Source organism: Boleophthalmus pectinirostris, unplaced genomic scaffold, assembly GCF_026225935.1.
Source record: "Boleophthalmus pectinirostris isolate CB_2022bp ecotype Guang Dong unplaced genomic scaffold, ASM2622593v1 HiC_scaffold_6, whole genome shotgun sequence".
Taxonomy (NCBI): Eukaryota; Metazoa; Chordata; class Actinopteri; order Gobiiformes; family Gobiidae; genus Boleophthalmus; species Boleophthalmus pectinirostris.
In genome coordinates, this window is record NW_026571447.1 from 28,555,227 (window position 1) to 28,580,766 (window position 25,540).

The following is a 25,540-nucleotide window of genomic DNA, read 5'->3' on the forward strand; positions in this document are numbered from 1 at the left end:
GGGAGAGGAGCGGAGCAGGGCAGCCTGACGTCAGTCATCCACCATCAGGACTCTGGGACCGCCTCTGGCCCGAAATGCACCGCGGCAGGCTAACAGCTAACAGCTAACAACCATGATGCTAACAACAGAGCAGAGGAGCAGAGCTGTCAGTCACATGTGTTTTCACTGTCTCCAGGTTATTGCATCTGTAAGTTACCTGTTTCTTGCAAAGCTTAGTGCAAGCTTAGTAGTATGCTTGGAAAATGATTATGGCTTTAGTTGGTCATAATTCCTTTATATAGTCTTGTTGTTAAGTTGTGAATGCTTACAGTAGGGTGACCAGATGTCCCTATTTACCCGGAATAGTTTCAATTTTTAACCCTGGGACAAATCAGATTAATCCAAACCTATTGATTTGTTCCAGTTTTATACAAGAAATGTCCCAGGTGTCCCTATTTTTGACCAATTTTAAACTAAACCAGGACTAAATTAAGACTAAACCAGGACTAAAATAGGACTATCACAATTTTTGACCAATCTGATCCTCGCCAACAGTAAAGAGAAGCATAAATTGCCATTTGTTTAGCCAAATACAGGAAATTTACAGACAGTGTATTTATACCAATCCTCCCAACCCCAGTGTGTCCCAGTTTTTAATTTTGATAATCTGGTCACCCTAGTTTACAGCTTTGTTGACAGCATCAAAATGTTGTGATCTACTGTAGGTTTTTAAATTTACAAAGACAGAAAAACAAACATTTTGTACGGTACTTGGTAATATGTATCTTAATTAAAATAAAGACAGGGTATTTAAACTCATTCTTTGTTTTGATTGAGCAAAAATACTGTAATTTTTCTGGTGGATCTTGTCTCCATGGGAATATTCTTGGACAGTATGCCATTTAATTCATGTAGCATGCACTTATTCAGCTGTTTGACTTGGTGACATTACCTCTTTATAGATATAGTGTTCCCCTACTGTGTGACAGTCCAGGAAAAACCACTAACACCTCCATGGAGACAAGGCAAAATGGTGGACACGCCACCAGAAAAGTTACATGGTGCACCTTTAAAATTGTGATTACACTGATAGAGATTTTCCTTTACAGGTTCATTGATTGTTATACAAATTGGCCTATAAAGTCTTTATGCATTTAACAACATGACAGCCAATGAAGTGCGTCTGTGTGGGCTTCTGCTGAGGGAGCACTTTGGAGAAGTGGTGGAGAAATTGGGAACTCATCTGCTCAGAAATGGACCACAGGCTTTAAGAACCATCATTCATGAGACCGGCATGCCACTGGACCAGGTAAATCTATGCCCCCATACACCGTGAAAAGTAAAAATATATTGGTACAGTTATGTTCTTTATCCTCTAAAAGAACTATGAATACTGTAAGAATGAACAAATAATATTTAATCACAAATGTTTTTTCCAAATATTGTTTATTGAATTCCAGGACCAATAACATTTTACAGAACAGTGAAATATGAACTGCTGAACTAATAAATAAACACATCCCATACAAAACCACAGGATAGGGGGTTTATAGTTTAAAGGGCATAATAGTCAATCAATAAAAATAGGTTAATTTATTCCTTGGGCAGCAAATCAAGCACAGTGAGCAAACAAAAAGGCAATGATTAAAGGAAACTCTAAAAAGGGTCTTCATTCAGGAGTTTGACAGTAGGAGTCAGAAGGAGACAGCTGTTCCCCAAACATGGTATTAAATGTTTTTTTGTTATTTTGTGATTGTGGTAGATTAAAAAGTCCAATACCTTAGAATCCTTTAAAAAGGTAAAAAGTTATAAAACATTATATTTTGAAAGCGATAGAGCTCTGGAATGATCAGTGATTTCAGTTTTTTTTTTTTTAGAGTGTTTTATTTTTTATTTATTACGTTTTTTTTTAACATAATAAAACCTTTCTGTTATGTCAGTCCCATTGGGGTTTTGTCTATATCCGCAGGAGTGAAAAAAATCTATCTATCTATCCATATCCATCTTCCTATCTTCCTATCTTACTACTACTGCTACTGCTACTGCTACTGCTACTGCTACTGCTACTACTGCTACTACTGCTACTGCTACTACTGCTACTACTGCGACTACTATTACTGCTGCTGTCCGAAAATGCAAGTCTTTCAGGTGTACAATGTTCATCTTAAATTCCTTACTTGTGTTGTTTGTAACTGCAGGTGAAGAAGTCTTTGTGTGTTTTGATGCAACAAGGAACGTGTACTTACTGTTCTGGGCGTAAAGGACCTGGGAGCCCAGCTGAGTACTGCGCCAATGGCGACCGCATTCTGAGAATCCTGCGATATCCTCGATACATTTACACCGCCAAAACCCTGTACGGAGACACAGGCGAGCTGATCGTAGAGGAACTGCTGCAAAGAGGCCACTTAACCATGAGTGAGACGGTGAAGACTGTGGCCGACAGACTCACACAGAACATGGAGGGTCAGCTGGAGTTTTTAAATACACTTATTTTACTTAGAGGGGGACAGTACATCAAAAAAGTGCGATAGGGGAATAATTATCGATAATATTATAGGGGTGATTGATTTAATATAGTTTAATATTACAAAAGACAACGTAACAACTCAAATATCTTACAGTGGAGACTTTCATTGTGAGATCTACTTTTAAAATACAATAAAGTGCAGGTAGAAGTTTGCATGTATTCATATATACATCATAAAAAGGTAGTACTGGACTATTTAAAAGTCCTATATTATGCAAAATTGATTCTTGTGAGCTGTAAGTCATGTTATAATGTTTGTACCTCATCAAAAACATACCTAGAGTTGTATTTTGTTTCTTTCACACGTTTGACTAACCCATTATCCTCTCCAAAGCTGAAAATGCTCTGTTCCACCTTGTGATTTAATGAAGCAGTAGTTTTTAAGTTAACAGCTTCTTTTCGAAATGGGCAATTCCGAGCTGAAATTATCCAAGTGACTCTAGCGAAAGTGTATGGAGTTTAAAAAAACACATCCCCAAAAACACCATCCACATGATTCCAGCGAAGATGTTTGGAGAACACATAGTGCACTTTGTGTATTACCATATGACATCACAATGACACAATGGAACAAAGTGTTTTCTGTATAAGAGAGGAACTCAGCCAAAATATGTGAGATTTGTTTGTTAAACATGTGTGAATGAAACTAAACACGAGTCCAGTATGTTTTTGATGAGTAAACACCATTATTAGATCAGAAAATAGTGTAATATGGGCCCTTTAAATAATATTAAGTTAACAATAACAAAAAAATATAGTTATTAACTTACCATTCATATGTTGTGAACAAAGTTAAAAATAAATTCCTTGTCAAATTCTATCCATAATATCTTGATAAAAGATTAAACAAGGAAGAACACAAGCTTAAATTGTGGCAAAATTATCCAAATTATAAAGATGCTTAAAGCTGGTCACAAATCAGTTGTTCAATGTTTTACTGTAAAAATAAAATCTCTTACTTTTGTGTTATTATATTATATTTAGTTTATTCTATGGGTATTAAGCTGGACTGTATTGCCATGTTATAAGTTGTGCAGCCATTTTGTTCAGTTTTTGTTATCTGAAGAAAAAAATTATGAAAACTTTGATGTCTTCTTTAAATTTTAGAGGGCCGTAGCATGGATTACAGTGAAGTGTCATCTACATTCTCCAAATTGGTTGAAACCCATTTCCTTCAGCGCTGCCCTCCGGTGGGAGTAGAGAAAAAAGCCTCTTCGTCAGATAACCCCACTCCTGCAGTCACCGGCCCAGAGTCTGCAGAGAGCTTCCCTGACTGTTACAAAGTGCCTCATGTTACGCTGATAGGACGAGGAAAACGGCCTCTTGTCACTGAAGATGGAGAGGAGCAAAGAAACGCAAAAAAGCCCAGACTCGATGCACAGGTACAGTTTATATCCATAAAGATCCCATGATATCAGGCACATTTTTTATATATTGTCATGTTGTTTTCTTGTCCAAAAATACAGTACTTCTTTTGTTTCTTTTGCACATTGGAGTATTCATCTTTCTTAAATCTATTTAGCTTAACCAAATGAGTTCTCAGTTTGTTTTTTAAATTTCCATCTCTAAAAATCTTACCAAACTATTACGCTGTTGATCTATATTATAATTTTGTCTCCTTATCAAAAACATACCTGGAGTAGTGTTTAGTTTCATTCACACAGGTTTAATTACTGTGATGTCATGTGGTAATACAGGAAGTGCTCCACTGTGTTTTTAAACTCAGTACACTTTCACTATAATCTTTTGGATAATTTCATCTTTGGAATTGCCTATTTACTGAACAAAAGGTAAAATGATTACTCAGACGTGTGTGAATGAAACAAAATCCAACTTGCAGTATGTTTTTGATGAGGTTAATATTACTTAAAGCTCAATTTTGTGTAATATTGGACCTTTAATTCAACTTCATTCACATATATAGTAATAGATCTCCATTCTATTTTTTACTTACAATTCTTACAGTTTGATTTAAAATGTATCACGATTTTATTACAATGGCTATGTTTTCTTGTCATGCAGACACACGGTGATGAGGGCATTTACTGGCAGGTGAATTTTGAGAGGTTTCATCTCCATTTCAGAGACCAGACCATCATCAGTGCTGTAGCCAACAAACTCGACCAGGTAAAAGTCTTAGAATTATTTGTACAAAAAAATTCTTGAAAATGTATAAAAATGCTTCAGTTTATTGTTGTATTTGTAAAAGACTGGTTATACTGAACATTTGTTACATATTAGAATTCAGATCATAATTGCTGGCAAGACACTTTACCCGCCCTGCCACTGTTTAAATGTAATGTGTGTGTGAGTGACTGGTGGTGGACAGAGGGGATGGTGGCACAGATATGCAGCTTCAGTCAATCTGTCCTAAGGGAAGCAGCTCAGCACCATCGAGTATGGAATTAATGATTGATGACTATGTTCACGCTGTAAAAGTGCAATACAAGTGTAAGACAGCATTATCATTGGTGAAATTTAAAAGGCTCACTCATGTTGTAAAATTATACTATATCTCCATACTTCTTTACTGCAGAACTTGAAATAGTTTAGTGTTTGAATTTTATCACTGCACAGGCTCTTAGGGAAGGGTTTATTTTCACTTTATATAAAACTTTAAATGTGTTTGTCCTCCTTGTCTTTCAATTTAATTTCAGACTAGCAGTGAGATCGTTCGGACTATGCTAAGAATGAGTGAAGTAACCACCGCCCCTCTAGCCCCCTGCACAAAGCCCCTCTCAGCCAACGAAATCTTCAGATCGCTCCCATCCAGCTACAACATCCAGAGACAAATATTAGACCAGTACCTCAGTCTTCTCGTCGATGATCCGGCAAGTTTTTGGCAGCAGTTGTTGTGAATATATTATCATTATTATCGATGTAAATGAGAAACGCTGTAATCGACTGCTTTATTTTACAGATGGAGTTTGTGGGGAAAGCTGGTGAGAGTGGAGGAGGAATGTTTGTCGTCAGTATCCTTTGTACTTAAATGTGCACTGTGTAACTTTTGCTTTGGTATTTTCAGTGGCGTACTGTTGAACATTCCAGACAATCTTGAATTTGTCAATTTTTTTTTTATATTGCTAAAGAAAAGTACCTTGAAAACATGCATTATTACTGGGCACTGACTCATCTTTCCACAGATCTGAAGTGTAACTTGTACTGGCACCATTACCAGCTTGTTTAATGCCATACTGTGGAACATTCTAAGCAAAACAAAAACATCATGGTGACAATCAAATGTATTTTTCTGTATGCTGTCTGACGTAAAAGATACCGATTATATTTCTTAACTAAATTCTCAGATTTGCACAGAGCTTTGGCCAATCTGGCACGGGCAACACTTGAATCAGTCGTACAGGAGAGGTAAATCTGCTTTTTAATAATTCTCTAATGACATGATGGTGTTGCCTATTCTTTTGTTAATATAATGAATATATTTATGCAGATTTGGATCCCGGTCGGCCCGCATCTTTCGATTGTTGTTAAGGACTCGTCATTTAGAGCAAAAGCAGGTGGAAGACTTTGCCATGATTCCTGCTAAAGAAGCAAAAGAAATGCTCTACACACTGCTCTCTAAAAACCTCGTCCAGCTGCAGGTTGGCAAACAAAATATTTCTGCTAATTTTCCAATAATAAATGGCGACCTTAGCAACCAAATTACCATTTTATAATTGTAGAAAATAATTAAAATGATTTGAATTAAAACTAAATCCAGTTTAATCATGCGTTCTCTTTGGACCTATTAATTAAAACAGATTAAAACATTTGCATTTGTATGTGTGAGCAACCATGCTGACCGAATAAATTAGTCTGAATTATTAAAATGTTTTTTCATATTTCACTTGTAATTTTATAATTTATTTCAGGAAGTTCCAAAGACCCCAGATTACGCTCCTTCTCGCACTTTCTATCTTTATACGGTCAACCAGCTGCCTACTGCGAGGATGCTCCTACAGAACTGCTACAAGGTAAACAAAAAAATAATATTCCAAGTTTTGAGATATTGTAAATTGCAATAGTATTTACATCATCATATTTATGCCAACTTCTATTTCATTTGTTGCATTTGATTGTGCTTTCAGACAGTGGGCAACCTCATAGAAAGACGATTGTTTGAATCCAAAGAAAGCAAGTTAGTTCTTTGTTTTTGTGTCCATGGCTTTCAGAATAATGAAACCAAAGATAAAATGTACTGTACTGTTTTTTGTAACTATAATGATCTGTTATTTTCCAGACGTTTGCTGGAGAAATCTCAGAGAATAGAAGCAATACTTGCGTCATTGCAGGCGAGTGGAGCAGAGCCAGAGCAGCTCACTGAGGTGGAGGAGATGATTACTGCAGCAGAAAAACAGCAGCTGAACTCCCTAAGACTCCACGTCAACAAGTAAATACAACTTTTACCACATACGGTTGGTCCATAAGTGGGTGGGTACATTGGGTACGTTTACAGGGCCAGTATAAATTAAAATACCTGGTTATATGTATCAATTAGTAAATGGATTTTTAGAGTGAATGTTGTAATTATAGACAAAGTACAATTGATTTTAAAATGCTTAATTTCAATCTTTAACATTTTAACTTTCATTTTCTGTCTTAGCCAAATTAGTCCTTGTCAAAACCTGCACAGTTGCAAACAATCAGAAATAAATCAGATTATTAATATCCAATGTAACTGTTAATGTGACATTAAAAAAATTGGATAATACCAGAAATCAATCAGACAATCAGATTTTGGGTGTACATGTCAACTATTTGTTATTTCTGTATTTCCCAAAACCTATTGAAACTACTGTCCCATAGCGTACTTTATATCAAATCTTATAATTTATAATTTATTAGGTCATTTTACAACACTACAAAACAAAACAGAGACTACAATCCCATAGGTCATGATCGAAAGGGTTTAGGCTGAAGCAAGAGGTACTTATAATGCCTGACCCTAATCTAATTTAAATCTTCACTTGTGATGCTCGTTGGCCTGATGTCTGAAAGCCGTGGACAACATCACTAAGCTCGGGGTTCCCTCCTTACTGCTGCTATTCTGGTCTATACTTATGACTGTGCAGTTGCTCAAAAAAAAAAATTATTAGAAATTTAATTTCTAATTTTTAATCATCATGAATAATATAACTGACAGGCCTATAGTTATTATCTGTCAGGAAAAGTCTGTTTGGTGCAGAATTCAGATTTAGGAGGAACACATTAGACTTTTTGTTTGTGTTAAATGAGAATGTCATCTGCATTTTTAATTTTCATGATTTGTTAAGGCAAAGGAAAAAATGGAATACAAAAACAAAACATTTTTTATCGTAATGCTGAGTGTGGACTTTATCAATTATGGAAGTGGGGACTGAATAAGTCTTCGTAATTAGCACAACTTGGTTCATGTCCAAATATCTAGGGACCTGGATCCTAACTGCGTTTAGTGGCCTGATGGTATCTTGACCGTGTATTATTGTACTTCATCCAGGTTGGATTCAGCAGAGAACCAGGTGGATGAAACCATCTTTCTACTGGAATCCTACATTTTCACCACCAGCTTAACTGCCTGAAGAGACAACACTAGTACAGCAATGTGAATGACAATACACACTTAATGGTATGCTATGTTATCGGTTGAAGAATTTGAGTTGGAATAAAATTTGAAAATATTTTGGCATCTTTTGTTTAAAAAAAAAAAAACACTATGGGCTCAGGCTATATAAAAGCTGATGAAGTCTGCATAACTAACAGAATATCATAATCACATTTTAACCAAATGAAGATCAAATTATGATCCAACCGTTTCAAATTTATAACTTTGGACTAAGAATCTGTAATAAAAGTATGATGAAATCTTCAGTGATCAGCTTTTTTCTTTTTAATTGAGAGGTCTACAGCCAGTCCTCTAAGTAAAAACATGTGGTTTTGGAGCTGAGTTTAGACTTTGGAGGAAGAAGCTCAATATTCTTTTAGGCAATTTGTATTTGTTGTTGTTTATGTAAATGCACTGAATGTTACGGTATTTTAAACTTATCTTTAATAGGAAAAAAATAGATCATCAAGTAACACAAGGGAAAAAGTAATTATTGTGCCTTAATGCCTAGACCAGCAATAATTTATTTTTTGCATATTCCCAACTTTACGCACAAGAAAGAAAACTGTATTTAAAAAAACATAACGCACTGAAAAAAAAAGATGCAATCAACACAAAATGTATTAAATAAAAAAGTGAAATTGTTTATTACAAGTTTATTTCTCCTCAAAATTACAAAAGTGTATTTACATTAAGTGCCCCTAACCCTTCCAAAATGGGGTTGTGCATTGGTTGTAAACTCTCCTGCTGCTGTGTTTGGTCTGGCCCTGTGCAGTCCTGTGTCAGGGCGTCCTGTCTCTCTGCAGCCGTGGAGTCAGATTCATCGTGTGCAACAAATAAAGTCTACAGCGAGATTCAGTCCTCATGGTTTTCATCTTCTTCTTCTCTTTGTTTTCGTGTAAAGAATCCCAGCTACACAGAAAGCACAGACAATAGACACATTTAATTAAAATACAGACAACACAACAAAACATTTACCTAAAATATTCAAAATTCAGAAAATCAACATTTACTTGTGATTGGTTTACTTTTTAGGACATATAGTGTAACAACAGAAAAACACACAATATTAAAAATAACTCTAAACATGGAGGATACATATAAAACTTGCATATTTTATCCCCTCTTTTAAGTAGTGAATAATTATTAAATTGAATGATTTTGCAGAGAAGTCATCTAATCAAAACAGCCTTAAAATAATGACATATTTATTACCAAGCACATCTAGTGTTATTTTTCTTTATCCTAGACTGCAAAACATCTTTGAGTCATAAAAAGAGATTTACTATGTATTCATTTTATTTTATTATTATGATGAAAAAGCCATTTAAAAACTTCACAAGTCCATTATTCTAACTGCTAATTTATACAGTAATTTTAACCAAAGGCAATTATTTCTCTTCTGTTCATTATAAAACATCATAATTAATTTTCTTGTATAACTGCAATGTAATAATTTCCTTGTAATTACCTTCCATAGTATAAATGTGATCAGTGCCAGTAGTAGTAAACCTCCAATGATGCTTCCGATCAGTATCCACAGGGAGATGGGAATCGCTCTCCCCTTCAGCACCTCCAGAACAGTCTACAAACACATAAACGCATAAAGGTGGATTGGATCTCTGTGTTTATTTCTAATGCACTTTAAAAACAATTATAAAAGGCAATAAAAGATGAGATAATTTAAAAATTTCCTTCATTCATTGTGAAAACCCTGTGTTTTTCTCACCTCTCTCCAGACTGTTCCTGTGCCCAGCGTGATGAGGTTAGTTTCCTGAGCAGCCACGTTGTAGGCTCCTATTATCCTCACCGATTTGTACTTTGCCTAAACAGAAAATATGTAAATATGTAAGGCTCGGGGTTAATAGAGGTGTGCATGCATCGTGAAACTGGTGAAGAGTTGAGCTTTGTTTCAAGATTAGATAAGTGATTTCATTTTTTATAAAAGGTGGGAAAATCACACACAAATCAGGTTGAGACTGTGTAACCATGGGCCCAAGTCTTAAACCTTAAAGCAAAATATGATAACTCCCTCTAATCTGTTAAAATTTGGTAATTGATGTCTTACATTTCTGAAGAAGTCATCGTGAACTCTGCGACTGACTCGAATGACTGCAGCCTGTCCTCTCAAAAGCTGTTGGACTTCACATGTGACTTCAGTGCACCACGACCGGCTGCAGTTCTGCAATATACAACACACAGACATGCAATACGTAAGGATACAGGGGGTGACGTATGATACAGGTATGTGTCAGTTTAGATCTTTATGCTTTTAGACATAGACAGGTTTTAATTTAGTTGCTGTTTTACTTTTCCTCCTCCACTCCTCAGCTGTCAATCCCTAGTCTGATTCATCAGCTGGTTTCACTTTGTGGAAACCGTCTGACCTCGCAGCATTAGGATTTGTTCTCTTGACAGCAGCCAGGTACTTTTTTTTATTTAACCAATCACTGCTATTTGGTCGTGACGTATGTAAAGCACCAGAACCCCATAGGAAGAAGGGCAATAATGTCTTTCCTCTTGATAAAATTCACCAAACATTCTCTTTGTTCCAGCTTTAAATCCTCAATCTTGGGAATCGTTGCCAACACAGAATGTATGTCTTTGTCTACATCCATCTCAACCGCTTTGTTTACTGTTGTGTTGTTCCACAAAAAGGACCCAGACAGGAGCTTGAGTTTGCAACATGGCTTCACAGCTCTTCGCTGATTGGCCGGTGTGTGGTCTACAACTTCCGGGGTTCTTGCAAACCATTTAGTGTATTATGATTCCTGACCTAGTCGCTGGAGAGAAATGAACTTGAGCGGAGGCACTAGGTGGCGCCAGCCTGGCTAGTCAATCACACCTCTAGAGAGAAGAAAGAGCCAATAGGAAACAACCTTCCTTTCCCCAGGCACTAGTGATTTCGGAATGAAACTAGAACCAAAACGATATATTGATTTGTTCAAGTTTATACACTATTGGATTTTTTCTGAAAAAACATGACCACATGATGAAGTTAAACGATTATTATTATTATGTATTGAAAATGACATTATACTGTATACAATTATGATTCAAATATAAGGATGGTTAAGGAGCAATGAGTTGATTGATACTGATACATGTTTGCATCAATGGTTTGGGTATTGAAATAGCTATAGACTATTTCACTTTATCCTTTGCATCAAAATGTTACTTTCCGTTTTACTATATACTCACCAGTACGTCATTTTGAACCATATCCTCTGGGTGAAGTGGCCGCACGTCTCTCTGTCTGGCTTTGAGCTGAGCCAAGTGACTGAGGACACTGCAGTTTACTCCTGTGGCCTACAACAGGACACTCTGATTAAGATAATGGACATAATATTAACAATGGCAGACATAAACATGAACTGTGCTCACGTTGTAAGAGGAGACATCGGTGACGGTCATAAAAACTCTGTCCTCTGCTGCCACTGACGGAAGAAGCAGCTTCAACTCCAAGTTACTCACAGAATAACAACCCAGATTTTGTACCTATGGACAGAAGTATGTTTTAAAAAAGAAATAATGCCTCACACTTTAAAAATGTGCTATTAAAGTTTAAAGGAAACATGCACATTGTACTTTTATGAACCACATATTATCACGAGAGGTGTGCTTAAAAAAAAGAAGTGCTTAAAAAAAAAAAAAAGGCCCAACCAATTATATGCCCCTTCCATGGTTTTTGATTTGCAATTCTTTGAACAATTTAGACTCCAGTAGCAGAGAATAAGATCTAAAGTATTGAACAAGTCAAGTTTCTATTATTAACTTGTTTTCAATCAATTTTGCAGTTTACAACAAACATAACAACGAACAAATGTACAATCTTGGTCTAGAAGTGATTAATATTGAATGTCAGAACATAAGCACAGTATGTCTCTTTTGAGGATCATTACCCTGAGATGTGTGAAGAACTCTGGCCCAATGGCTTCAGACACAGACCGCGTGGGGTAGACCTCATAGCGGTTCAAGTTTGAATCACTGTATCAGGAAAAAAAGAAATTGGAAAAATACAAAACCATCATGAAATTATTGCATGTACCAAGCTTTAACTTACCTGCTGACAAACAGGTCTGGTTCATACTGGACAAAACTCAGCAGCTGAACACTGTTGTCTCCCAAAGTTTCTTCCTTTTCTACACTGTCACTGTAAATAAACACGTGGTCTTAAGTTTACATTACGTGTAATTGTATCGTACGCTGTGGTGCAGTGTTACGGAGCTTTACCTGGAGGCATAAAGTTTCATCTGAACACGACTGTGCAGCGACGTGCAGCTGAACTCAAACTCCAACATGAAATTGACCTTTAAGCAAAAAAATAAATAAATTATATATATGTCCATGTTCTTGGTTTTATTGTACTTCTATCCTTCAAATCAAGGAAACATTTGTGTATACTTTCACTCAGATACAAATTTGTACAATAATATACAGTATAAATGCATTTTCCAGAACAAATAATTACAAAATTAACTTGTAAAATATGTATAGTGTTACATTATTAAGGCTTAATTTAAAAAAATTTTGATTGAATAAATTATGTTATGGTGGTGATTAGATTTTTGATTTATGTTTTATTTATTTTTTTATTTTTTTAATGTTTATTAAGGACATCATAATCGCATAAGACAAGCCAGACGTGTGTTGCTTCAAGTGTTTTAGCACAAGTCCTAGTTTTCAACACCTGTCCATATAAAAGAATATAAACTATATGCATAAAAACAGACATACAAGACACATAAGTTACATACAGGACATTTTCAACGAATGCATTTTTAATTGGAAACATACAATAATTTTAATTTACTTTTAAATTGTTGTTGTAATTGGTTTCCAATTTTAAATCAGTTGGTAAACAGTTTTGCAGAGAAAGAGACTAACCAAGAGTCGTCCTGTACATAGGAACAACACAATTACCACTAGTAGCATCTCCTGTATTGGCTCTGTGCTTTATGGTCCTGGCAAATTCTGAATATAGTCATGTATGACAGTTAAGGCACTTAAAAAGGAGTTTAAGATGATTAAAATTGGTAAAAATTTGTTTCTTTAAAATTTCTTAAAAATTTCCCAGTGGTGCCAGTGACTTGTGAAATTCTGTTCAAAGTTCACGTTTTAAACTTTATCCAGGAGCATTAATATTTGAGAGAAGAGCCTGTTTGTAGAGGTCTAAACTATATGGTTAGCAGGCTTCAATTTAGGAGACAAGATATTTTGTTGTTTGTACAGGGGATTATTATAGTCTTTGTAATATAGTAAGTGCAATACTGGTAGATAGAGACACACACATCCAATAAAGATTGTGACTGTGCTCTGGGTCCAAAAACAAAAATTGTAAAAAACAGAGCTCTTTTTTTCTTTCTATTATTATTTTGCAGTATAGAAACCAGAATGAATTACCTTTGACTGGGAGCGAAACACTGGGTAACTGACATTACAGGAGTGGCTGTTGGATGTTAGAGCCGTACACTCAATTTTCAGAAAAGCATCCTCCTAAAAAAAACAAACAACAGTGATTATATGCTTGTAAGGGTGGAATTGGGTATTGGAAAGTGTCTCTGTGTAATCTACCCTGATGCTGAGGCTGGAGAAGTGCAGGTTGCGTGAATAGTGCAGAGTCAGACTGGTGTTGTAGGCGTTCTCCAGTCTGTTCTCCAGCTGCACCTCCACTGCCAGACGTCTGCGAGGGCTGCGGATCAAGTAAGGCTTCTGTCTGTGGGAAAAGATAAACAAATTCAGGCATTTAACTGCGACATGTGTGCACTATTCTGGTGGAGAGTCCAGTCCCTGATTGTTTCTATGGAGATGTTACTGCTTTGCCAGAAATGCTCTGCAATATGGCATTAGACTTATCTATTTTGTACTTATTGAATTACAAGTGTTTTTATTCTTTAAAAAAATACCCTGAATAACATAAATTCTTATTGCTTTCCAGGCAAAGCAATAACATCTTCATAAAGACAAGGGACAAGGAAAGCTACATACTACGTTTAAATTATTATTAAATTATTTTCCATTGATTCGTTTTTTCCATTTAAATTTGTTTTCATATACTTACGCTTACATATGCTTATTATAAATGTCACTAATTAAGAATAGCCAAAACAGTAGTCAAAAGTTCAAGTACTTTACATAATCCATATTATATCGTATAAGTCATACAATTAAAAAAAGCTACTATTGATCAAGTTTAATTACATTTAAAGCATTCTCAAAAACATTTTTACAATAAGCACATTTAAAAAAGAGTACTTAAAATACCTTTACTTTTTTCTCTTGTATCTGAAACTTACTTTGTTCCAGAGATGTCCATTTTTGCATTCAGCACCAGATCTGTCGTGCAAACGTCGTCCTCGCCACAGTCTTTAAAGAATGGGATCTGGACAAAAACCAAAAGCGTTGGTACAAAATTTTTAACAAAAATATTTTCAAATAATTTATCATTTTCTCTCACATGTTTCTTGAGAGTAGTGGGCCAGCCTTCATCCAGAACAGGGCCGCTCTCTGTGTCGTTGATCTTGAAGCGCAGAGTGAAGCTGATTGGACGAATGTAATCTGCAGTGTCCTATACAAGAAAATCATGTTTAGTTTTAATGTGTTATGCCTTTGAATTTTGAGTTTGACTTTAAATTTACTGCAAAGTTATTGACTACTATTTTTACTCATCACAGGCTACATTTAAATTAAAATGTTTGTCTGAAATTAATAAAAACTTTTAATCTAATGTTGCTTGTGAGTAAAATATTGAAAAAACTGACAAAACAACCACTTTAAAGTAAAATCCAAATGACCAAATAGTCAAGTGGGAGTTATGTGAAAATCACGTCATGTTCTTCAGTCCTGACAGTTTAAGTCGACTCACATAGACATGGAAAGGCAGCTTGTAGCAGCGCTCCTCTCCTGTCTGGACTCTGACTGAGCGCTGTGTTTGTCTGTTGGAGCTGTCGTCAAACAAGGCTCGAGCTGACAACTTCCTGTCATCCAACATCGCACTGATCCACAAGTCTGAAACACAGGAGCACAAATGTGTATACTGTGTCTTTTTAAACAAATTATACTTCAGTAAATAATATTATTTCTCAAGCAGAATCCAATGTTGGGTCAAAATGCTGTCATCAGAGTTAGATTCAGATTCAGATTCAGATTAACTCTGACAGACATATAAAATGTGCAAATTAATTTTTAAATTATTTACCTTAAAATTATAGATAATGGTACATGTCAAGAAACTCAGAAATAAGTCTAATACAATATTTTTGCATTTTTGTATTATATGAACGCTTTAAAGCAGGGGTGTCAAACTCAGATTCACAGAGGGCCAAAATTTAAAACTGGGATTAAGTTGTGGGCCAAACTAAATATTTATTGAAAAATGTCAACATTTGCATGTTTTCTCTTCTTTCGAGATATGTAATGTCAAACCTTTTCTTATTAAAATAAATGTTTAATAATAGTTTTGCTTAAACATTGAACCCAGAACAAGCATAATACAAAATAATTACAAAATTTTAAATAAATAATGTCTCTGTAGCCTATCTGTAGCCAGCGAGCCAGCTATAATACATATTTGATATGATCTCAGGGGCCAAATATAATTATATCGCAGAGCAAATTTGGCCCACGAGCCTGAGCTTGACATGTCTGTTTTAAAGTAAACTCATCTTGTCGTATGCCCCACTTTTATGCTCTGGCTTTCAGCAAGACTTGAGTGGTTGTGTGGTTCTGTTTTTTGTTTAGCTTTTTTTAATGCTATAAGATGCATCAGATTTGGTCTTGGATTGGATAAAGAACAAAAATGAAAGCTGTACCAAAGTTATTGCTCTGAGGTCCGGGCGAGCGAGAGACAGCAATGAAACAGGCTGTAGCGTTGAGACAGGCCGAGTCCCTGCCCCCCCGCTGGCACGTCTTCTGGATGACATTGATCGAATGTGGCTGGAAGGACAGGCTCACATTGATCTGGACAATGCTCCGGGAGCTGGAGACAAGAAATTTCGTTCATACAGTTGGTGAGAGATAGAGAAGTTTAAGAGAAGGGACAGTAAATAAAACATTTAAGTATAATATAAATCTTTAGTTCACAAATGATTATGTTGATTTTTCAATTTTACTTGTGTGACCTAGATTACTTAACTTTCCATGTGGTTTTTGAATTGTTTAAACATAATTTAGCTTGAAAATAAGATAATTATTAGTTGGAAGTATCAATAATCAAAGAAAATTATCTACACTGTACATGTTAATACAATGAAACTAGTAAAAACACCTATTTTCGTCCAGGATTAGCTCAGTGGAATTAGTCTTGTTCAGGCTTAGTCTTGGTCTAGCCCAGGTTTAGTCCTAGTCAAACAGTGTATGCAATCATAATAAAGAGTAATTGAGAGTAATTTTGTTTTCCTGTTTTTCAGTCTGGTTGCATTGTCCTTGAGTTATCCTGGCGAATGATGACATAGAGGTATTATATTTTCCTCACCTCAGCAGAACAGCGCTGCCCTGTGCACCCACAGCCAAGTCTATCAACTCGTCTCCGTCCAAGTCCAACCGGGCACTGATGCTACGGCCAAAATACTGAAGAGAGGGGGAAATCGCTGACGCTGCAATACGCTAAAACACAAACATTTGAACAGGATTAGAAGAATTTGGTAGAATATTTGCAGGCCTGTCAAAATAAGTAATTTGTTATGAGACATATCACTGCAGTAAACAAATAGACTGATAACTATTTCATTACACTGATGCAGTAACCCAGGACTGTTCAAACAAATCCAGCCCTCTGACTAATTTTTGTTAGCCCTCAGGATTCCTATTGTTGGCACAAATTACCCAAAATTTTACTCTTTACTGCACAATTTGAAATGCTTTGCTACCATAACCTAAATAACTAACATTTTGATGTGATACAGGCTTAAGATAAATGATCCAAGCCAACTCAAAGGTGTTGTGGCTTAGTCAAAACTCATTTTGAAAGATTCGCATTGCTGTCCTCTAGACAGTTAGCCTGATTCATCAGCCGGTTTCACTTCATGAAAACCGTTTGACCTCGCAGCATTAGGATTAGTTCGCTCGATGGTGGACGAGTACTTTTTTTATTTAACCAATCGCTGTTATTTGGCCGTGACGTAAGTAATGCACCAAATCCCATAGGAAGAAGGGCAATAATGTCTTTCCCCTTGATAAAATTCAGCAAACATTCTCTTTGTTCTGGCTTTAAATCCTCGATCTCGGGAATTGTTGCCAACACAGATTATATGGCTTCATCTACATCCATCTCGACCGCTTTGTTTACTCCTGTGCTGTACCACAAAAGGGATCTAGACAGGCACTTGAGTTTGACGTCATGGCTTCACAGCTTTTTGCTGATTGACCGGTGCATGGTCTACAACTTCTGGGGATCTTGCAAACCGTCTAGTGTATTTTGATTCCTGACCTAGTCGCTGGAGAGAAATGAATTTGAGCAGAGGCACGAGGTGGCGCCAGCCTGGATACTAGACAGTGACCCTCTGCTCTGTATTTGTTTGAATATGTGGCCCTCAGTGAAAAAAAGTTTAGACACATCTTCTCTACTGTAGCCTATATTTTCAAAAGCAAAAATTAAACATACCAATATTCAATAAAACACATGAGCAGTAATACATATGAACAATAATTCACAACACAATTACTGTACAAAATAAATAGCATACTAGAATCAGTAATGAGTTAACAATATTTGATTATTGGGCCTATTTACATTATGCAAAAACCTGCATAAAGCTGAATGCTGAAATTTACGGGAGATATTTATGTCTAGGGCAGCTATGGTACAATAGTTGTCAGTTGAAGGGAGCTTAGGGATAAAAAAATATAAGTACAAGATTGTAGATTTCTAGCAGCTGAGTTGCACTTTAAGTAAGAAATGTTATAGTTTTTATATTTTAATAATAGTATAAATGCCTGCCTTTTGTGTTGTTTTTTGCTAGATGTGTTAATGTACCTGTTTATAATTGTGTTCTATGTAAATTCCACGCCCATGAAACACATAGATAGCCCCACTGTGGTCGTCCTCCAGAGGGGCTCCCACCAGCAGGTCTGTGAAGTTGTCATGGTTCAGGTCTGGAGCAGGGGCCAGAGCGTAACCGAACCTGGCATCCTGAGAGCGGTCCTCAGCGTTCAGAGTCCCATTGGCCACGAACACCTCCTCCTGAAAAGACAGATGGAGAACATATTGAGGTATTTTAGTTTTCTGTTATGGGATGATGGTGACTGAAAGGGCCCATGTTATGCGATTTTCTTATCTGTTATAATGTTGTTTCCTCATCAAAAACATACCCGGAGTTGTTTTCTGTTTCATTCACAAACCCTGCATATTTAGGCTGAGTTCTTCTCTTCACTCTGTTTCACCTTGTTATGTCATGAGGTAATACAGGACATGTTCCACTGTGTTTTTAAACTCCATACACCTTCACTAGAATCATTTGGTGATTTCAACCCTGGAAATGCATATATCTACTGAATTAAAAGTGAAAGGTAGCTCTTAACTTGAAAACTTCCACTACATTTTGAGCTTTGGAAATGTAAACAGACTAATAACACAGGGTTACTCAAATATGTGTGAATGAAACAAAACACAACTCTTCTAACATTTTAACATGGCTTAAAGCTCTCAGGAGTTAATTTTGTATAATATAGGACCTTTAAGTATGGGTACGGGGGTTTAATTGTTTACAGTATCCTCATATTAAAAATAGATCCAAGACTATACTTTTTTTTTTTTTTAATCTGTGAATTTACAACTTTATTTCAATTCGTGGGCTTTGTATAAATATGAAAATATTTATTTCTGATGGCTGACGATTCATGTTTTGGTGGGATCAGTAATTTATGAAGCCTTGTGAGGTGACTACTGTTTTGATATTGGATTAAACAAAAATATACTGAAATGAAAACTGAAACTGATATTATTACTTAGGGGTGTAACAATAACCAAAATATTGTGACATTGTGTTGTCAAAAGTCTCTCAATAATATCATGAGCCATCACAGTATATCAAATCACAAGTTTCTTTACTTAAATTCATTGTTATGGTGCAGTAATAGCTAAAAGAACAGAGGGAACTATATTGACCATGATCCTTTGCTCCATTTTGGTGCAAACTACATGAAGAAATAACAGTTCTAAGCACTTTTAAGTCTTAGTTCTTTGAATTATCTCTTGTCAAGGCATTTTAAGAGGCATATTCACAATTTTGTTAGCCTCCACAAAATATCACAATAAATATCGTACCGTGAGATTTGGATATCATTACATCCCTATTATTACTACTACTACCTTATCTTTAATGCCATTTGTGAATAGACAGAATATGTAGCAGACCTCACACAATCCAAACAAACTTACTCCACTTAGTGTGTAGATGTAGACTTTTCCGGCCTCTTTGTTCCCAGAGCCCAGGTACATGGGAGCGGCCACCAGAAGAACATCCGTGATCCCGTCCTGGTCGATGTCCAGCCCACACACCTCACTGCCGTAGTATGAGCCAATCTGCAAACAGGAGGGGCACTTCAGTGAGCTGCCAGTAGGGGGAGGGCTTCAATCATTCTCTAGTTACACAGAGGTAGTGAGTAACCAAATGAAGCCACTGGACTAAAGTAAGAAGTCAGAATGAATATAAAAAGTAAAAAGTGGTGACACAAATAATTACTGATCTGATATCTGGATGAATATAACAGCTGATTTTGTTAAGTATCAATGTGCAATGTGCAAATTACAGTATTTTCAGATAATTAACTAAGTATTTAAGAAGAACAAACATATCTTCAAACAAGGTACACAAATTCAGTACTTTTAAATAAATCTTTTGTCACTTGCTTAGTCTTACTCAAGAGGAAAGAGTAATCCAAGGTTTTCCTGAATGTTTTATGTCAAAATTAAATGTAAAAACATAAAAAACGCCTTGAAAGTTCTTAAAAATGTCATATACTTTTGTGTGAGTACCTGCTCTCCATTGAGTGCTTGTACAATATTGACATCTCCATCTTCACTGAGCTCGAACAGAATGACTTTTCCTTTATGTTTGAATCTGGGGGCTCCAGCGACGTACAGCCTCCTCCAGTCGCCCACCATCACAGACGAGACAGTGTATCCTGCGAACATTTAAATAAACAAATATAGGGTCAGAAATTTAAGATGCATAGATCAGCTTAATGTGCATTTGACAGGTTGGACTACACACTTTAACACATTTGACTTTTTCTAGGTTTTTGTTTCTTATTGTGTTGATATATAACTGTAAACATGGGCCAAAACTTCTAAACTGTACAATATTTATGAAGAAATAAAAATAAATGACATTTTTATGACATAATTAGAACCCACTACTATTTCCAGCATATTGTTCTACTTTTCTTCTCAACTTTTTTTCAACTCCCACTTGACTAGTGTAAAACTATGATAAATATTTACCACAATAAACCAATTACCAAACCAATAATTAGAAAAACATTAAAAAAAAAAAACATATGTGCTTATAAAAACAAACCTAAACATGAGTAAGTGGTTCATACCCAAATAAGCGGCGTGGTTTTTAAGCTCCAGTGGAAACTCGCTCTCGAAGGCTTCTCTGGGGGGCATGATGCGTCCGTTTACCCCCTCCTTCAGCACTCCCCCATCCCAGTCATAGGCTCCCACCATCCCGAACAGAATACCATCCTGTCAGGAGATACACAATGTAAGAGCAAAAAAGGTAGGGATGGACTGTGATGGGCAAGTATTACAATTATAAATTTGTCTTAAAATAGAGATTCAGTTCACAGAGCTCATTTCAGAGACAAAAATTAAATATAAACTTAGACGTAGACAAGCTTTGGTGATCCACAAGGGAAATTATTTGGACACAGTAGCTCACACATCACAATATAATATAATAACAAAGAGCAAAAATATAAATGGTAATAATACATTCTAAATAAGTAGCAAAAAAGAGCAAGAGATGAAATAAGTCATAATTATATAAATGTAAATGTACAAGTCAAAATAAAATAGAAAGATAAGTAATAAAATATAAAATCACTGCTAAACTAATACCATAATAATTTCAAAATGATTTGTAGAGGTCTAAAGTAGAGGGTTATCAGGGTTTAGACATAACCATAAAGGGTAAAGACAGGTATAAGGCTGATAAATGGGATCAATATTTATGCTTTTTAGTGTATCGGCTATCGTCCCTAAACCTCCAGCAAAGTCTGATATTCTTTTGGACAAAGTCGACTGCTTGACTAAAGGAGATTAAAAAAGGCTCCTTATTATTCACTGCTGTTTAATATGGATTGTAGAGAATCTGTATCGTGGATGTCGTGGAATTAACTGTGCACTGTGAACTGCAATTATAGCAGATCAATTTATGGTTTTCAAAGCATCTCATTTGGGGTACATTACTGAAAACTGCTTCAACATATTTGCAGAATTGTCAACAATCATTTTTGGGTGGTCTATATTTATTGTAGGGACTTTTACTTCCTACTAGAAAAAATTATTTCTTTGACTCATTATACACTACGTAAGTGTTTCATGCTACTATTCTACTACTACTTCCACAGTATTGTACATTTAGAATAGTTTTTTGAGTGTGTGCCCTTCTTTAGGATTATTGTGTCAGTATCAGTCAATTTCCTGTCGTCTATAATTTATTCAGAAGAATTTTTGGTCATGACAGGTCTAGGCAGAGCTCATCAGTTATTGGTTGCATCCTATTAGTCAATCTCTAAAGAAGAGGAGATATTGTGTTCATTCCTCCTGGATTTTAAATGACTGTAATCATAAAGTAGTAATAAAAAGCGATACACCTGAAAAACAGAGCAAAATACTTACATCCAGAGTGTGTGTGGAAAAGCCGATCTGAGACATCTCCATGTGAAAGGAGCTCTGGTTGTACCCCAGTGTACCTTAAAAATGCAGAGAATATCAGGTCTCAGCATTAAAGAGGGTATAACACTGACCAACCCAATGATTACTTTATAATAGGGAAAAAAGTCCAGAATATTCAGCCAACTACGTCTTAGTGGAAAATAGTTTAAAAACACTTTTTTACAACACAATCAAAAAAGACTGCAACTGATCAAAACTCTTAACAGTAGGGCTGTGTGATATGGCAAAAACATTATTATTTTCACAGTAGCTCAGTTGGTAAGAGTGTTTTTCATCTGATCCGAAGATTGGCGGTTCGAATCCCGCGCTCGACATAAACATCACTGGTGAGCCGTCAGATCCACTGACCCACAGCTTGGCAGCTCCCACAGATGAATGCTGCTGTTGTGTCCTTGGCCAAGATACTTAACCTGCCTCGCCCCCAGTGTCTGCGTACACTGGTGTGTGAATGGGTGAGTGGTTCCTTGTTGTAAAGTGCTTTGAGTGCCTTGAAGGTGGAAAAGTGCGATATAAAAATGTGATCATTTACCATTGTGACCATTTGAGAGAAAAATCCCTCAATCGTCCAGGTAGAATCCATGGCAAGGGAGAAATTCAACTTGTCAACTGGACAAAGTTTATTTAGTCGAATACGTTTCGCTGCTCATCAAAGCTACTTCTTCAGTTCTGGTGAGAATGTGTCCACCAGCATCCTGAAGAATTGAAGAAGCAGCTTTGATGAGCTGTGAAATGTATTTGACCAAATAAACTTTTATCCAGTTGACAAGTTGAATTTCTCCTTTGCCATTGTGACCATTTGTTTAACCTCAAATTGGTCAAATATTTCCTTATTAAAAGCAAATTATGTCTTTCAGTTATAATTTCATGAACATAAATAAGGATCACAAAAATATTCCAATATATGTATTCTTCAAAGTCAAAACCACATGCTTTTGATGGACGACTGGCTCTGTAGACCTGTTCCAAAACTAAGTCACTCCATGCTTTTGCCTTTCTGTTGTGGTCCTTGTAAACTCCTATAATCCAAATAAAGAATTTGGTTAACTAAGTCACCATTGACCGTTTAATTAACTACAGGCCTAGAATAATCAAAAAAACACACACAGACAACCACTTGCTCATTGACCAGAGTCTCTAAATCTGTTCAGTAACAGGAGGAGAAGCCACAGTAACAGCGGCACTGGCAAACTCCACCCTGACATTGTAAGAGAGTTGGCCCGCAAAGCAGCACAGTTACAGGAATAGTTTCCATTTTAAGGAAAGCCAAAATTCAATTCATTTCAACTACTTAAATGATTTTCCTTTACCCAATTTTCAGTATTGTATGTTTTCATTGAGGTGGACGGGTGTAACTGGTGTTAGACTGGCTCCCCTTTATATCCCGCTTGCTCCTCCCAATGAGAAAAAAAGATCATAGAAAAATACATACAACAAGTTTGGACTTCCCTGATCAAGACCATTCAAAAACTGTTCTGGGAGGCCAAATTTATATGATTGATTTCTTTTCAAATAATATATAGTTTAATAGTTTTGATACTAGTTTTCATACTGATTTGCAACTGGATATCTTTTTTAACTAGTTCAAATATAAACATACAGTTGCTTTCGTCTCTTTTACCTTCCAGTGTAAAGATGCGGTCTCCCAGTGCGTCCACGATGTCGTTTAGAGCAGCTTCATCTGTCACATTGAAGAAGTATTTGTCGTCTGGATCACTGGCGATGTATTTGATCTCGCTGATAAAGGTCTCGGGGTCCTGCTGCCGACGGATGTAATGTCCCAGAACCTGAGAGACAAACAAACATGTTCTGTGGTCAATACATAAAGTCTTTTTCTTAAAATTTGTATTTGCTATGCTACATAAATCATTATCAACTACTACAATTTGTAAATAAAAAAAAGAAGGCAATTCCCATGTCAGACACAATATAATTATGTTTGGCCCTCAAGATCATATCAACTACGTATTAGAGCTGTCCCACCGGCTATAGAGACATTATTTATTTAACATTTTGTTATTATTTTATATTTTTCTTGTTCTGGATTCAATGTTTAAGCAAAACTATTATTAAACATTTATTTTAACCCTCTCCAGGCAGGCGTTGCAGATTTGCAACAACTAAATTCCAATTACCTACTTACTCCACATCCATATTTTATGAGATTTTTTTCTCAGGAGCCTTTTCTCCCTTCCATGCTGATAAACGTGGACGATGCAGACTGTGCAAGAATGGCTACGTGCAAACGGCCTGCCAGAAGTGCAAAATACTTTTTTTGTTTACAAAGGATAAAAAAGTCAGGATTGTATATTACTACCCCATATGATAATTTTCCCCAAATATCAGATTTTTCCTGACACTAAAAATCAATTTGAGCCTGAGAGGGTTAATAAGAAAAGGTTTAACATTACATATCTCAAAAGAAGAAAAAAACATGCAGATGTTGTTAAAATTTTTCAGTAAATATTTAGGAGTTGCCCATGACTCCCAGAGTTTATCACCCCTGTGTACAGGGAGTGCCTGACTTTCTACTGTACCATCTTACAAGCCACTAGGCATAAAAATGTTGCACGATTTGTGTGTGTGTGTTTTTGATATATATATATATTTTTTTTTTACACAAATATACCTCTTTGACACCCCATCATGTTATAATGGTGACCATCCAGTCATATTACACACTACTACAATTCTTATTTTTATAGATGAGATTTGTTTTGATAAAAACTAACCAAAACATAGCCAAAAGAGAGATAAAATATAGGGCAAGATGAATCGAATCCTATTATTAAGACATAAATCGGAAACCTAATTGCAATACTTGTGAACAAAATATGTAATTAGATATTTTCCCCAAATCACTCATCTCTACTGTGGTATTTCTGTATGTTTCTACATTCACACATTAACCTCAATCACAGTATCTCGTGTCAGAAAGAGAATGCTCCTATCTGGAACATTTTACACTAAATTTAGCATAAAACATAAAAGGAAAAATGAAAGCCACTTGGGGTTTGTCAATGAGGATTACAGGATCAGAGAAAAGCTGTTGACAGGACTGATCCAGAACACTCGGCGTGGCTGGATTGGTCGATAGCTTAACGCCCGCAGTTACATGAGTGAATTCCATAAGAGAAGGAAAAACATTCGGATCTCCCTCTGTGCTAAGGAAATCCTCTGTTTTCAAAGAGTAGGGTCTGGAGGGGAGTGAATATTTATATGTATCCACAGATCTTATACGGAGGGGGCTGGGACATTCCTATATGCCATTGTTTCTCAAACTGTGGTACATGTACTCCTGGTGGTGTGTGAGCGAGTGTTATTGATGATACTAAAGAAGAGACTTGATACTCAAAACCGATTCCGATACCGCAATATAATAAAAAAAAGTCTGTGTGCAGAAGTTTTTGGCTTCTTAGACACCCCTCTCACTTTCTTTTGCTCTTTTCTCTCACTCTCTTGCCTCTTTTCCTGTCTCTCTCTCTTTCTCTGTATCTCTTCCTCCCCTCTTTCTTTATCTCCTTCTCTTATTCCATTTATCTCACCTATCTCTCCC

At 36.1% G+C, this 25,540-nt stretch overlaps 2 protein-coding genes across 2 annotated transcripts in view; one reads left to right on the forward strand and one right to left on the reverse strand.

The window, feature by feature from the left end:
- The first annotated feature begins 40 nt into the window (after nucleotides 1-40).
- On the forward strand, nucleotides 41-8,350 carry polr3c (polymerase (RNA) III (DNA directed) polypeptide C). The gene is made up of 13 exons (XM_020928020.2): nucleotides 41-187; nucleotides 1,089-1,288; nucleotides 2,178-2,442; nucleotides 3,614-3,888; nucleotides 4,529-4,633; nucleotides 5,164-5,337; nucleotides 5,427-5,478; nucleotides 5,812-5,872; nucleotides 5,955-6,105; nucleotides 6,376-6,477; nucleotides 6,592-6,641; nucleotides 6,744-6,893; nucleotides 7,980-8,350. The coding sequence occupies exons 2-13, from the start codon at nucleotides 1,142-1,144 to the stop codon at nucleotides 8,059-8,061; spliced, it is 1,614 nt and encodes a 537-aa protein (XP_020783679.1). The 5' UTR covers nucleotides 41-187; nucleotides 1,089-1,141; the 3' UTR covers nucleotides 8,062-8,350.
- A 353-nt stretch (nucleotides 8,351-8,703) lies between these two features.
- itga10 (integrin, alpha 10) overlaps nucleotides 8,704-25,540 on the reverse strand; it is a 44,683-nt gene continuing 27,846 nt past the window's right edge. Inside the window, exons 9-30 of the mRNA XM_020927946.2 lie at nucleotides 23,606-23,771; nucleotides 21,931-22,004; nucleotides 20,628-20,772; nucleotides 20,059-20,207; nucleotides 19,462-19,605; nucleotides 18,058-18,264; nucleotides 16,558-16,688; nucleotides 15,896-16,062; nucleotides 14,950-15,092; nucleotides 14,542-14,652; nucleotides 14,381-14,466; nucleotides 13,659-13,800; nucleotides 13,488-13,580; nucleotides 12,318-12,394; nucleotides 12,148-12,237; nucleotides 11,987-12,071; nucleotides 11,469-11,582; nucleotides 11,286-11,393; nucleotides 10,153-10,266; nucleotides 9,814-9,909; nucleotides 9,556-9,669; nucleotides 8,704-8,996 (exon numbers count right to left, since the gene is read on the reverse strand). Coding sequence (XP_020783605.1) covers nucleotides 8,940-8,996; nucleotides 9,556-9,669; nucleotides 9,814-9,909; nucleotides 10,153-10,266; nucleotides 11,286-11,393; nucleotides 11,469-11,582; nucleotides 11,987-12,071; nucleotides 12,148-12,237; nucleotides 12,318-12,394; nucleotides 13,488-13,580; nucleotides 13,659-13,800; nucleotides 14,381-14,466; nucleotides 14,542-14,652; nucleotides 14,950-15,092; nucleotides 15,896-16,062; nucleotides 16,558-16,688; nucleotides 18,058-18,264; nucleotides 19,462-19,605; nucleotides 20,059-20,207; nucleotides 20,628-20,772; nucleotides 21,931-22,004; nucleotides 23,606-23,771 — 2,613 coding nt within the window. The 3' untranslated portion in view covers nucleotides 8,704-8,939. The remainder of the gene's footprint in view (nucleotides 8,997-9,555; nucleotides 9,670-9,813; nucleotides 9,910-10,152; nucleotides 10,267-11,285; nucleotides 11,394-11,468; nucleotides 11,583-11,986; nucleotides 12,072-12,147; nucleotides 12,238-12,317; nucleotides 12,395-13,487; nucleotides 13,581-13,658; nucleotides 13,801-14,380; nucleotides 14,467-14,541; nucleotides 14,653-14,949; nucleotides 15,093-15,895; nucleotides 16,063-16,557; nucleotides 16,689-18,057; nucleotides 18,265-19,461; nucleotides 19,606-20,058; nucleotides 20,208-20,627; nucleotides 20,773-21,930; nucleotides 22,005-23,605; nucleotides 23,772-25,540) is intronic.

Excerpts from the sequence above, each read along its gene's own strand:
- polr3c (XM_020928020.2), top strand. The coding sequence starts at position 1,142 with ATGACAGCCAATGAAGTGCGTCTGTGTGGGCTTCTGCTGAGGGAGCAC. Across the intron at positions 3,889-4,528 it reads AGCCCAGACTCGATGCACAG|ACACACGGTGATGAGGGCAT; the intron begins GTACAGTTTATA and ends CTTGTCATGCAG. Across the intron at positions 4,634-5,163 it reads TAGCCAACAAACTCGACCAG|ACTAGCAGTGAGATCGTTCG; the intron begins GTAAAAGTCTTA and ends ATTTAATTTCAG.